This window comes from Chiloscyllium punctatum, chromosome 42 (genome assembly GCF_047496795.1).
Source record: "Chiloscyllium punctatum isolate Juve2018m chromosome 42, sChiPun1.3, whole genome shotgun sequence".
Classification (NCBI taxonomy): Eukaryota; Metazoa; Chordata; class Chondrichthyes; order Orectolobiformes; family Hemiscylliidae; genus Chiloscyllium; species Chiloscyllium punctatum.
The window spans coordinates 15,931,893-15,946,130 of NC_092780.1; the positions used below are offsets into that span (position 1 = coordinate 15,931,893).

The window sequence follows — 14,238 nt, forward strand, 5'->3', positions numbered from 1 at the left end:
AATAGAAATACCACAGGCTGCATTTTCAATCTGGGTTTAGGAACCTGGGTCATTTCCAAACAGTAACTGCCACAACCCTACCCATGCCAGTGAGGTGCGATCTTTATATATAAAGGCTCCAGCTGAGTTGGTGAGCTCAGCACTCAATTAATAGGATTAAGTACTGCTTGAAGGCTGAAGCTGGCTCTGCAAGGGGATTTGCAAAGGTGGACAAGCCATGACTGGTCTGCCACTGTCTTAAGGAATGGAGGACGCTGAAGAGTAGAGAGTCTGCAGTTCCATGGTCCTAACCAGTGCTCCTTCATGAAGTACTTACTGTGCTCTGATTAAGTGATGTCAATTTAGTACCAACATTTGCAGCACTTAAACTTAACTAGCCTTTCTTTACAAGATGCTAAAGCAGCAGCCGTAAAGTGTAATGGTTGTCTGTTAATGCTCCTAATAGCTACACACCAAGTGACCCAAATGGTTTGCTCTTCCCATTCTTATCTTCGACAATATGATTCTCCCACTCTCCAGCCCATTTACAAGTTTTTTGATAAGCTTAAAAGTAGCTTAATTTGGAGGTATACAAGTTGCTGTTGTCTCCTCATCTTTTTTTATAGCAGATGCCAATAAAAATGAAGACAGGTGTTATTTTCAAAATGTGCCCAAATCCACCCTCGCCCTCACAAACTACTGAAAATCCAGCCCCACCTCCCATAACTGAAGGTTTTTGGTGAAAGTTTGGGGCTATGGTGAACTTGAGTGAAACACAGATACATTTTACCTTCAACATAAAAAAAACGCAGAATCTAGAAATCAAAAACAAAAGCAGACAATGCTGGAAAACTTAACTGGTCTGGCAGCATCTGTGGAGAGAAAACAGAACTAATATTCATATCCAGTGATCCTTCTTCAGAAACTTGTTTTGTTTCACATTTTACCTTGCGTGTGCTCTGCTTGTTTGGTACATGCTTGATGCATGTACCCTCTACTGTGATCATAAAAATAAACCATCAGTAAGCTGCCAGAAGAAGTGGTAAAGGCTTGCACAATTATACACTTAAAAGACATTTGGACAGGTACTTGAATAGGAAAGGTTTAGAGGGATATGGGCCAAACACAGGCAAATGGGACTAGTTCAGTTAGGAATTCTGGTCAGCATGGATGAGTTGGGCCGAAGATTCTGTTTCCATGCTGTGCGACTCCATGACTCTATAATTTGAAAACAAAAATAACAGTTCAATGCTATCATATTTTACACTTGGAAATCCATTCTTGAGATTGTTCTCTTAAAGTGATCAAATTTGATTATAAAACTAGAAACCAGCTGGTAATATGTTCTGGTAATCATTCAGTGATCACTTCACTATTGCTTCCTGTGATCATATTGGAGCCAGTTTCCCCCACTGTTAGACGCCAGTTGTCCCAATTGTAAGGTTATCCATTTGCATTTCATGTATCTCAGTAATGGCATGAGAATGCTAGCCAGCAATAGTCCTTTAAGGATATCTTATAATTCTATCCAAGGATAACATTGTTGAACAGTGCTTCTCTGTGTTACGTTGCTAAGCAGTGGCCCATTCCAAAATGGAGAATTTTAGTTTGAGAGCACCAAATAATAGCACTAATGAATGATCCTTTTGTAAGTGCTAACATGCTGAGCAGCACGTTGTAGAGGCGAGGTTGAGCTGCTTGTTAACAACCTGCTTGAAGTTCCACTGACTGCTGAGCAGCATTGCTCAGTCATGGAGGAACAACATGGGAACATCAGCTAATCAATAGTACATAACAGGGGTCATTATTCTCTGACCTAATGATCATTTGGGAAATTATTCAAATCGACCAGTACAGTCAGGTGCCAATTTAATAACAATGTATAATAAATTAAACATACATAGCAACTATTTTCACATGGGATGTAGTGCCTTGAACATTTTGACATGGAGCCAAGAAAGCAATATTAGGAAAATGACCAAAACTCTTAGTCAAAAAAAAGACCGTTAAAGGAGGAGAGGGACATGGAGAGGGAGAGAGACTCAGTGAGGGATTTCTATAATTTAGGAGCTGGAAGCTGTAGCTACAACTTATCAAGGCATGGCCAATCCCAACAGAAAAGTGAAGATCTACAAGAAGGCAGGGAAGGAAGATCACAAAACTTTCCAAGGCTTGTAGTAGCTTACAGAGATAGGAAAGAAGACTGATATCATTTGAACACAAGGATAAACATTTTATATTTGAGGTGCCAATACTGACCAATAAGCATAGGAGTGTTGCATGTGTGGGACACTTTGCAGGGTATGATATCTAAAGCAGAGATGTGGTTGAGTTAATGAAGCTTGGAAGATGGGAGGTGTTCATGGAACATTGAATTAGTCAATTCTGGAAATTTCTGGTTTCAGGGGACAACTTGAATTTCCATTAATCACCGAGTTATTTCAAGGTTTCCTGAAATAGGGATTGGGCCTGCAAGGGTGGCACGGTGGCTCAGTAGTTAGCGTGCTGCTTCACAGCTCCAGGGACCCAGATTCAATTCCAGTCTCGGAAGACTGTCTGCATGTGTTTCCTCTGGGTGCTCCCGCTTCCTCCCACATTTCAAAAATGTATAGGTTTGGTGGAGTGTTCAGGAATGTGCAGGCTAGGCAGATTAGCCTGGGAAATGTGGGGTTATGAAGCTAGGGAAGGAGTTCTGGGAAGGTTTCTTTACAGAAAGTTGGTGCAGAAATGATAGGTTGAAAGGTCTCTTTCTGCACTGTAGGAATTCAATGAAGTGGGTTTTCAAGCTGAAATTTTGGGATCTTGAGCTTCAAACTCTCCATCCATCCTCACTCTAGTCAGTCTCCCCTCCCCTCAGCCCACTGTTACTGAGATGATGGGGCAACTTTGAAGCCTCAGGGTACAACTTTAATTTCCATTAATCACAGAGTTATTTCAAGGCTTCCTCAAGTGGGGATTGGGACTGCAAGGGTGGCATGGTGGCTCAGTGGCTAGCACTGCTGCCTCACAATACCAGGTATCTCTGGCGACTGTCTGTGTGGGTTTCTTTCGGGTGCTCCTGTTTCCTCCAACAGTCCAAAGATGTGCAGGTTAGGTGGATTAGCCATGGGAAATACAGGGTTACAGGGATAGGGTAGGGGGTGGGTTGGGGTGGGATGCTGTTTAGAGAATTGGTGTGGATTCAAAGGACTGAATGGTCTGCTTCCACAGTGTAGATATTCTATGAAATGGGGTCACGTTGTGAAAATGTTTGGAAAGCGCCGCAATAGTGCTCTAAATGAAATTGCATAAATTCCAAAATCTGATTGTGATTGTCACTTGCCAAACCAATGTCTCCTTTCTGTATTTGTTCCATGATCTTGACATTGACAATGAACTGTAAAGAATTTGTCTGCTCAAGGATCTGTGAACATCATTTAGAAGGATTGAAATTATTCTGGAATGATGCTTAATTTTAAAAGTGAGTCAGAATCATCTGATACTGTAATATTAAAAACAATACTGTAATATTACTAACCCCAAAGCGATGTGATTGACCTGTTATGTTAAGTATAGATCTGCTGTTCTTAATCAATGCCTGGCACTCTTCTGCAAAATTATCACATGCAGTTTGTTACCAAACTTGAACTAACAGCCAATGACCTGACAAAGCAGTGCTTTCTTGCTATAAAGAACATCATGTACCAATGCACAAGTGACAGTATTTCTATTTTTAGAAAGAATGTTTAGCAAATGTTTTGTAATGTCAGTACTCCACTCAGCATATAACAAGAGCAAAACGGTGTAATATTTTATCCTGCATACAATTTTATCCTTCATCAAATTAAAGGTTTGTTGCCTTGTCTTCTTCTCTATCCCATTTTCTCAACCCTGCAAAAATGTGACACTATTTACTTCTTGCAGATCCTTATTTATTTTGCTTTTGATGTTAACTGCGTTTTCATTATGCAAATCTCTCCCAATTTCTTTCACCGTGATGATGTTGTCTCCTGTGGATCTCAGCCCTTCACCTAGACCTGGCAATATACAAAATAATCAAAAGATGAAAAAGTTAAGTCTAGAATTTTAAAAGTAGAATGATTTGTTCAATAGCCATTCTTCGCAATACCACATTTGATATAAAATGAACGAATCACTTTTCAGAGCAACCTATGGACACTCAAATCCAAGAATCAAGTTCACCCCAAAGCCACCCGAACTCCAATATTTTGCTGTTTTTTTAAGATGATGCTGAACATACTGCCTTGTAATTCAAACTCTAATTAAAAATTACTTTAATGATTCTATATTGACCTCAGTCTCTGTTAACTGGTCTTCCATGGTCTGAAGAAAGGATTTGAACTGCCTTAATGTTGTTGTATTAACCATACAGGGGAAATGCTGCTGCAGAATTGCAATTAGGTAACAGCTTTAGCACAGTTATCAACTGTTCACCATCATCTCAGTTCTGGGGAGAAGCACTTTTAAATAATACTTTGATAACAACAAAGGTAAGGGAATTCAGTGATTGGCAACACAACAGCAATTAAGAACCATGTGTTGCCACTATACACGTGCAAATCCTTTATAGGTTGCAGCAACAGTAAGCAAGCAATACATTGACTGAAACAAGAGGATGCAAAAAAAACAAATGCAACTCATCTATTGCCATATAATTTTGCTTGCATATTTGAATAATAGGAAAGAGCTGAACTACATGTTCCCTGCAGCCATTATAATCATCTGACTAATGGCCATTAATTAGTAAATTCAAGATAAGTGGACAATTTGGCTATAAATACTAATTGAAATGAATTACAAACAGTTGCAGTTACCTAAATTATAATTAAGGAAAGAACAATACTTAAATTGTAAACACAGAATAGCATGAATTAACAGGAGCCATCATTTGGTAAAAATGTTGCAGGACATTGTACCAAGCTATAAATGGAGGAACACAATGGTATGATTGCTAGCACCTTATTAACTATGCTGCTGGAAATGTATTAAGAACCATTGTCAAGTCTGTGTGTTGGCAAACAGCTGAGGCCAACACAGCAAAGCATGAGTGGACATTTTGAAAATAATATTTTCAGGGAACCCTGTGTTAATATTCAGCCTGTCTCCCTAACCTTGAAATGAGGTAATAGCTATTTTCCCTTTCTTTTTTTTTCTTTTACTCTTTCTTTCTCACAGTCACTTATCTGTTTTCCTTTTCTCCCTTACAGTTTCACCACCATTATGTCCTACTCTGCTTTTCTCTTACCATGCCACTTGTGCAATTCCTCCACCACATGGCAATTTCTAAGTATCTAGTTTTATTTCTTTCGAGACATCAATAAATCTCTCTTGACAGTCAAAGTCAGTGGACACGCAGTCTCACTAGGATGGCACCATGCTCTGTAACCCACAGTTCCTACCTTTTCATAATTTGGAGACACCGGTGTTGAACTGGGGTATATACCAGGTTATAGCCCAACAGGTTTATTTGGAAACACTAGCTTTTGGAACACTGCTCCTTCATCAGGTGGTTGTAAAACACAGAATTTATAGCAAAAGTTTACAGTGTGATGTAACTGAAATTATCTATTGAATATATATATAATATATATATAGTTTCCAGGTCTTTTTCAATACATAATTTCAGTTACATTACACTGTAAACTTTTGCTATAAATTCTGTGTCTTACAATCTTATTCTCCAAAATCACCTGATGAAGGAGCAGCGCTCCGAAAGCTAGTGTTTCCAAATAAATCTGTTGGACTTTAATCTTGTGTTGTGTGATTTTTAACTTTGTACCTTTTCATAAACCTTCTGAAAATCTGTATCCACCAAAACAACCATGTTTCCTTTAAGTATAGTCATTTCTTCAAAATGTAACTTGTCTGTCACAATTCTGCAAATTAATTACCTTAATTATTCCATGCTTCTCGAATTACTCATTAATTTATCCTGAATTCTGGATTCTTAGAGTTTTCCTATGGTTGGTATTAGACTAATGGATTTCTCATTACCTTGTTTATTGTCTTTCTCTTCCACAAAGATGCTTACATTATGACAAAGTAATTTCATTGTGAAAATAAACTGAGATAGACAGAAGATGGCAAGCTATATGCATACTTTTCTTAATGTTCATAGAAAACTCCAGAAATTTAATTTGATTGAGTTCTTTATTACAAACTAATGCATTACTTTCTCTGTCTTCAAAAACAACCACTATAATTTTATGGAGCAAGAAATTAGCCTCCTTAAAACCACCTCAAAATGACAACATAGCTCCTTTAACCCAGCGAGCACTGATTTTATTATGCACTTTGAAGACATTAACAGAATCCCTTTGTTTCATAGCAACAAGAATGCTATTCTGTAAATTAAAATGGATATAAAATAATCAAAACAAATATTTTTAATGGAATAGAAATATCATGTATTTAACCTTCTGCATATGGCAAAAAATACTACTTGGACTTCAAAGAGTTTTGTATAAAGATAGCCTTGTATAGAATACAATTTTTTTACAGACATTTAAGCAAGGAATCTCGCAAATATATTAACATGCAAGTAGAATTATGACATTGAGACAATGTACTTTTTCTTCCCTGCAGCCTGGAGGGAATGTCCTCTACCTCTCACATTTATATCAGATGAACATAACTCAAAACATATTAAAAATATGTTACATTTTACATTCAACTGTCTTTTATATCATGAAAGAATTCTTTGTATTGTTTCTCCTACAGTGCTTAGTACCTTTCAAAGCAATTCTGCCTTGTTTGTTTATATTCTTTTCATATCAACTGGGTAAGCAGAAAATACCACATACATCTTTTGGTTTCGAGGTGCAATCTCTCCACAATGTAGGTTCCACGAGGCAATTTGCTGAACAGCCTCTCAGGATTACCACAGATTTACTGTCAAATAAACACCAGCATTTCACATTCATCCAACCCTGGCTCTTTGGATCCAGTTAGCCCATTTATAATTTATTCCTAGAATACAGAACATGGAACAGGCCCTTTGACCCACCCTGTCTGTTCCAACGATGATGCCATTCTGAGCTGTTTCCATCTGCCTGCAAAAGGCCCATATCCCTCTATTCCTTGCCTGTCCATGTGTCTAAATGCCTCAGCAGCAATGCGCAAAGTTCAGCTGCTCTGTCTACATTGCCTATAATAGCAAGATCCCCTTGAATACCAGCTAATATGCAAACCAGATGAATGAAACCAAACTGAACCTCACTGTGGGATGGGTTCATCTGTGGTAGATATACATTACCAGGGTTTTAGTTATCAAGTAGGTTCAAAATAAACAGATAATCTAAGTCCCCCTGAGATTTATATTTTTCCTGATTTAGCTTTCAATAGTTTTATTTGTCTGGGTATCAACATATGCAATTCCTGCTTTTTTTCATTTTGTCTTCCCTGTCCTTCATCTCTTTACAGTCTTCTGGCACCACTTGTGAACCAAGCCAAGCAGATGACCTGATTTCAAAGTTCGACAAACATTGTTTTGTACCCACTCAGCAAGAATAGTGTGGACTGAATTGTCTTCCTGTGTTACTTCCCTCCCTGTGGGTAAAAGGTACCCCATACTTTGGCATATCTGCCTGATTGGAACTGAGCTATGACTCTTGGCCTACCTCTCCATGCCAGTGCAAATTGGTACAAGACTCCACTGCAAAGCACCAGCTCACTTCCAAATTTTTTTTAACTTTAAATATAATTGTTTGCAGAGATCTGTCGAGATATAAGAGGTGAAACAAAGTATTTGTTCAGTTTCTGTCAATTAACCTGTTCTTTGAAGTAGGTTCTCAAATTCTTTGAATAATAATGCTGAAAAGGGCTTTAACTGAATGTTAATTACTTCCATCATGGTGTACTTTATTTTTGTGGTGGTTTGTAGGCAGGCGGATGAGTCAAACTTTGACTCGCTCAGTTCCTTGTCATAGAGTCATGGAGATGTGCAGCATGGAAACAGACCCTTCGGTCCATGCCGACCAGATATCCCAACCCAACCTGGCCCATATCCCTCCAAACCCTTCCTATTCATATACCCATCCAAATGCCTCTTAAATGTTGCAATAGTACCAGCCTCCACCACATTCTCTGGCAGCTCATTCCATACACGTACCACCCTCTAAGTGAAAAAGTTGCACCTTAGGTCTCTTTTATATCTTTCCCCTTTCACCCTAAACCTATGCCTTCTAGTTCTGGACTCCCTGACCCCAGGGAAAAGACTTTGCCTATTTACCCTATCCATGCCTCTCATAATTTTGTAAAACTCTATAAGGTCACCCCTCAGCCTCCGACATTCCAGGGAAAACAGCCCCAGCCTGTTCAGCCTCTTCCTATAGCTCAGATCCTTCAACCCTGGCAACATCCTTGTGAATCTTTTCTGAACCCTTTCAAATTTCACAACATCTTTCCGATAGGAAGGAGACCAGAATTGCACGCCATATTCCAACCAATGTCCTGTATAGCTGCAACATGACCTCCCAACTTCTGTACTCAATACTCTGACCAATAAAGGAAAGCATACCAAACGCCTTCTTCACTATCCTATCTACCTGCGACTCCACTTTCAAGGAGCTATGAACCTGCACTCCAAGGTCTCTTTGTTCAGCAACACTCCTTAGGACCTTACCATGAAGTGTATAAGCCCTGCTAAGATTTGCTTTCCCAAAATGCAGCACCTCGCATTGGGATTCCATTGCTTTCAAATCTGACCATGATGAACACACAACAAATTGTAAACTGGCACATGCACTGCGGAAAGTCAATCCTGAAACTAAGCAATCCATAAGCCCAGATAATCATTTTAGCATTCACTTTCCTAAATGTGTCATTTGTTTAATAGTTAGAAGTAGAACACAAATAAGGAAATTTAATCCAAACCACAAGGCTTATTTGCAAGCTATTATCTGGGCCTCTAATCAATACTCAATTCTTGATCTCAAGATATGCATTCATCGCCCATGCTTGTAGAGTTCAGCTCCATCAAATCCTCCTTAGAACTCAAGCCAGAAACAGCAGATAATGGGAAACACTGTTTAGAGCTTGGTGAGTTAAATATGGAGTGGCTAGGATTGGGAATAACTGAGAAGGATTGACAAATGTTTAGAGAGGTGGTCTCAGGCTGATAAGGTGTAGGAATGATTGAAATCAGTGGGCTGGGGGTTGGCGAGATTTGAACAGAATGCACAGAGTTTGAAGAGTTGTGAACAGGCTGCACGGAGCTTGAAGTTCGCAAAGCAGATAGATTCGCACCCGCAGTAATCAGAGGAGAGGTACTGGCACTTATAGATGGACAGAGAGAATGACAAGGGCTTGGCGACGTTGAAAGGTTGAGATTCTGGGATGCTAATGTAGGCTGCCCAGAAGGAGAAGCAGCAATGGAGCAACCACTGTTCCGTGAGACCGATCGAGCAACATTTGGAGAGCCTGCTACAGCTTGAGTAGGAACTCGATTCAAGTCTGAGTGATGCACTGGGCTCTTCCCCTGATCACCTGGAGGTATTTGATAATGAAATGACGCCACAGGACTTGAGACTGTGTGGAAACAGTTGACCGTTGGATGGTGAAGTTCTACATCCGCAGTCCTTTGGCATGATACAGTTGCCCTCACAGAACTCCCTGGATAGCATGCTGCAGTTGAAGGATTGCTGAAGTTCCAGGAGCTGGGAGTCCTTGTGTTTTGGCTGTGCTGAGTCCCAGTGATTGGGCCAGGCTGTGCATGTAGAGCAGATGGCTGTAAAGCATATGAGCATCTTGGTTGCCATTCAACCCCAGTGCTGTTTACAGAAGGAGTTGAGGATGAAACCATGGAGACAACATAGGGGGAGCAGTTCATTGTAGGGGTGTACTGTGGAGCAGCCAATTGCCTTTGAAGAAGGTGCATCATATGATGAAGCTCTTTGGCAAGCTGAGATACTTCCTGATTCAGATCATTCATCTGTAAATAGACAAGACAGATTCTTAGCAGCTGAATGATTTTTGTTGCGTTACTTTCAGAAGATAGCATTCTAATTCCTGCAGTAACAGGTGTTATTGAAATATTAATGCAGATTTAGCATTTGAACAAAATGCCAAAGTAAAATTAAAGTGGCTAATAGATCTCTTGAGCATTATAGGAATGCTGAAGGCATAAGTACAGGTCTGGAGAATTACATCTTTCGAGGTTTTTAAAACTTTGTGAAGTCTGTACCAGTAGTGTGCCATAGAGTATTTATTCCACAAAAAACAGCAAATTCAGAAGAAGTCACTACATCAGTCAATTTTTATATGACTTCATTTATTTCCTTCATATTCACATTTTTGACTTTCACCAAGAAACAAAACTACAGTGACAAGGAATGGAAAGCATGAAAGCTTTCAGCAACACCATAGCTGCTGTTCTTAGATTAGACATATGGGGAAAGATTTAATTCACACTCTTTTCCGCAGGGTACAAAGCATCATTGCTTGAGTGACTTAACTCTGTTCTGCAAAATAACATGTGGCCAATTAGAACAGGCAACAGACTGACAGTGCTCAAATACCAGGCATGCACAATAAAAATAGCTGCCAAGGGTGTGAATTCCTCTGGGGCAGTGCCACAGAAGAAGGGGATATCCTCAGGAGGGGGATGAAAGAAAATTGGCAAGAAAACTTGATGAGACTGGAACATTTCTGACATTACATATAAAATAGATGCCTTTTATGAAAGCAACAAAATAGTAGAGACATCATCCAGAGATTAGGAAACATCTGGGAATAATCTTCTTGCTACACACAAACTGGAATACAATGAACTCTAATTCCCACGTATATTTTGTGGAATTCAGCAAGCCTCCACCTAAGCACACTTTTCTGCATAAATGCTACTAATGATATCTCCACAGGACTTCAAATGTAGAGCTGCTATCAAACAAATGGGAAATGTCAAGTTTTCAAGTTGTTTTCTCTGTGTGGGTGTAATTGTTAAATGTAATTAGTGCAGTGAGTTAGATACTAGAGGATATTGCTTACTTAAATTCTTTTTACCTTTTGCCTTCAAGACATTCTGACTTTTCACATCACCTTGAGTGACCAATTTTTTGGGAGGCAAGCTGGAATACAGACGAGGCACCTTATCACAAAGAATGTGGTCGTCCCTCAGAACAAACATGACGCTTTGCTCTTGCCAAGAACCTGCAGTGAAGTCTTTTAACATTGGAAGGCTGCTGTGCTACCATATAGTTCTAGCTGAGCAGAAATCTCTCCCAACCTTACTGCCTGCCATAATGTTATGGACTAGACCAAACCCCCTCAATATATTTTAAGAAGGTAGCCCAGACCTGAACTTTTCTTTATTTTAAAGGTAGATGTGAAATGCCGTGTTCCAGATGCTATGTGACTGATCAAACTATTCGACGTTAAGCAAAACAAAATGTATTTAAACATTATAGTTAGAATACAAACAAATAAGAGGAATTTACAGTAACTTAATGATTGGACACCTTAACCGAATAATAGATACAGTCACTATTACTAATTAACTGTTCCAGTATAGTAATATCTCATAAACACATCCCTGGGCAACAAGGCAGATTCAGGCACAGTTTCTCTCATGCAGTTCTCCAATCCAGGAGGTAAAAACCATCAAGAGAAGATTCAGAGAGAATGGCAGCTAAGAGACATTATCTGAAGTTTCCAACTCTTTTGAGGCCCCAAATCGCTTCTGCTCAAAACGAAATCTAAAAACTAAAAAAAAAATGAGAAAATCTGGTCTGTCAGAGCTGGCCACACCCAGGCTGCTTCCATTGTTCCAACTTTAAAAAAAACCTTACAAATTGTTTACTTTCTTAGAGACAGCTTGATATCTCTGCCTTACAACCTCCCTTCAAATTAAAAGTCAAAATAACCTCTTAAAGTGACAGCATCATCACAATAGCAGTATAACTATGTGTGTCTGAACCTGGGGTGGTGGGAGAGAAATCTGTATAATAACCCTCTGACTCAAGGACTCAGACCTTAGGAAGAATAACCTGCACTTCTTTTCTAGGATAAAGTGAGGACTGCAGATGCTGGAGGTGATAATCAAAAAGTGTGGTGCTGGAAAAGCACAGCTGGTCAGGCAGCATCTGAGGAGCAGGAGAGTCAATGTTTTGAGCATGAGCTCTTCATCAGGAATGTTCCTGATGAATGGTTTATGCTCAAAACATCGACTCTCCTGTTCCTCAGATGCTGCCTGACTGGCTGCGCTTTTCCAGCACCACACTTTTCGACTCTGTCCTTCTTTTCTGAAGAGCAGTTTGAATTTTTGGGCCACTTATAGTGATGTTTAGTTTTAGTTTCCGTGAGTCTTGAAGTTGCAAAGACAACAACATTGTGGGGGGGGGGGGGGGGGGGGCAACTATCCTATTTGAAGTGGCACGGTGAACAATCTATTACAGACAATTCAGCTGTAACAAAAATCAGAAAGTTGTCAGAGTTTTCCACATACTTTACCTCCTGGTTAAGTCTGCAGATGTTCCGTTTTATTTCTTGTGCCTCAGCTGCCGCAGCTGGATTCACCTGAGATGCAGCTGTCAACAAAAGATAGAATCATTAAGGGAATATGGGGACAGAAAGGAAAGGGTTTAGAAAGGAGGCCTGAAGATATTGCATGATTAAGTCTGAGAGAACTGGATGTTTTCATTTTATCTTTAAATTTTAACTTCCAGATTGGTGTCATTATTTATAGAGAGAAAGATGTTTTGGATGTAAGTTTGCTCGCTGAGCTGGAAGGTTTGTTTTCAGAAGTTTCGCTACCATACTAGGTAACATCAGAAATGAGCCTCCTGTGAAAGTACTGGTGTTATGTCTCATTTTCTATTTGTTTCTTAGGGTGGGTGATAACACTTCCAGTTCCTCTTCTCAAAGGATGGTAGATGGGGTCCAAATCAATGCGTTTATTAACGGAGTTCTGGTTAGGCTGCCAGGCTTGTCCCACTCGAAGTGGTGTCCTTCTTCGTCTGTATGTAAGGATACTAGTGATAGTGGGTCATGTGTTTTGGTGGCTAGTTGGTGTTCATGTATCCTGGTGGCGAGTTTCCTGCCCGTCTGTTTAATGTAATGTTTGCTATAGTCCTTGCATGGCATCTTGTAAATGGCATTTGTTTTGCTGGTTGTTTCTATTGGACCCTTTAGGTTCATAGCCGATGTTTTAGTGTGTTGGTAGGCTTGTGGGCTACTATGATGCCAAGGGGTCTGAGTAGTCTGGAATTCATTTCACAGAAGTCTTTAATGTTGGGTAATGAGGCTAAAGTTTCTGGGCACATTCTGTTTGCTTGTTTGGATTTGTTGTCAAGAAATTGGCAGACTGTGTTTATTGGGTACCCGTTCTTCTTGAAGGGACAGCCAGGACTGTAGCAAACAATGCATCGGACAGATGGGCAGGAAACTAGCCATCAGGATACATGAGCACCAACGAGACACCAAAAGAGATGACCCACTATCACTATGTCCTTACATACAGATGAAGAAGGACATCACTTCAACTGGAATAACACATCCATCCCCGGACAGGCTAAACAAAGACACATATGGGAATTCATGGAGGCCTAGCATTCTAAGCAGAACTTCATCAATAAATACATCGACTTGGACCCCATCTACCATCCTCTGAGAAAAAGAACCAGAAGTGATATCATCCACCCGAAGAAACAAAGACACATAAATAAAAAGTGGGACATAACACTAGCGTTTCACAGGGGGCTTACTGATGATATTACCTAGTATGGTGACGAAACATCTGAAAATGAACCTTCCAGCTCAGCGAGCAACTTATATCTAGTATCTCAACCTGAGCTATAAATCTTCTCAAAGGAAGATCTTTGTTGGCCGAATTGTTTCCATATGCACCACTGCAGGTGGATTACGACACTCCAAATGGCTCCATATTCCATTGAGTCATGTAGATATGCCTCAATAATTGGAAATTATTAATTAAAAGTAATTGATACTTTCTCCAAATGTTTTTCAAAAAAGAATAATAAGAGTTTGAAATGGCAATACAGCCCCCATTTCAAAAACCAGAAGCAGATGTATCCTGGATCATGTGGCTGGTTAAAGCATAAGAGACAAGACAGAACTGGCCAGGGACCTGGTGAATTATGCTGTCCATCAAAGGACCACAAAGTGAGCATAGTCCAATCTTGTCCACCCAGATAATACTCCAGAACTGTTGCCATGGCCACAGAACTGCACATCTCTGGGAATTAACAAGAAGTTGGAAACATGGAAATAAGGGCTTATAAATCTCTATTGATGTTACTCCAA

General features: G+C 39.8%; 1 protein-coding gene across 2 annotated transcripts in view; it reads right to left on the reverse strand.

Annotated features, from left to right (window-relative positions):
- Positions 1-6,436: 6,436 nt before the first annotated feature.
- Positions 6,437-14,238, reverse strand: part of kcnh4b (potassium voltage-gated channel, subfamily H (eag-related), member 4b) — a 169,977-nt gene continuing 162,175 nt past the window's right edge. Inside the window, exons 15-16 of one of the 2 annotated variants that reach the window (XM_072561492.1) lie at positions 12,427-12,503; positions 6,437-9,910 (exon numbers count right to left, since the gene is read on the reverse strand). In XM_072561492.1, the coding sequence (XP_072417593.1) occupies positions 8,912-9,910; positions 12,427-12,503 (1,076 nt within the window). In that variant the 3' untranslated portion in view covers positions 6,437-8,911. Of the gene's footprint in view, positions 9,911-12,421; positions 12,504-14,238 lie in introns of both variants that reach the window. The other variant, XM_072561493.1, reaches the window with a different exon arrangement.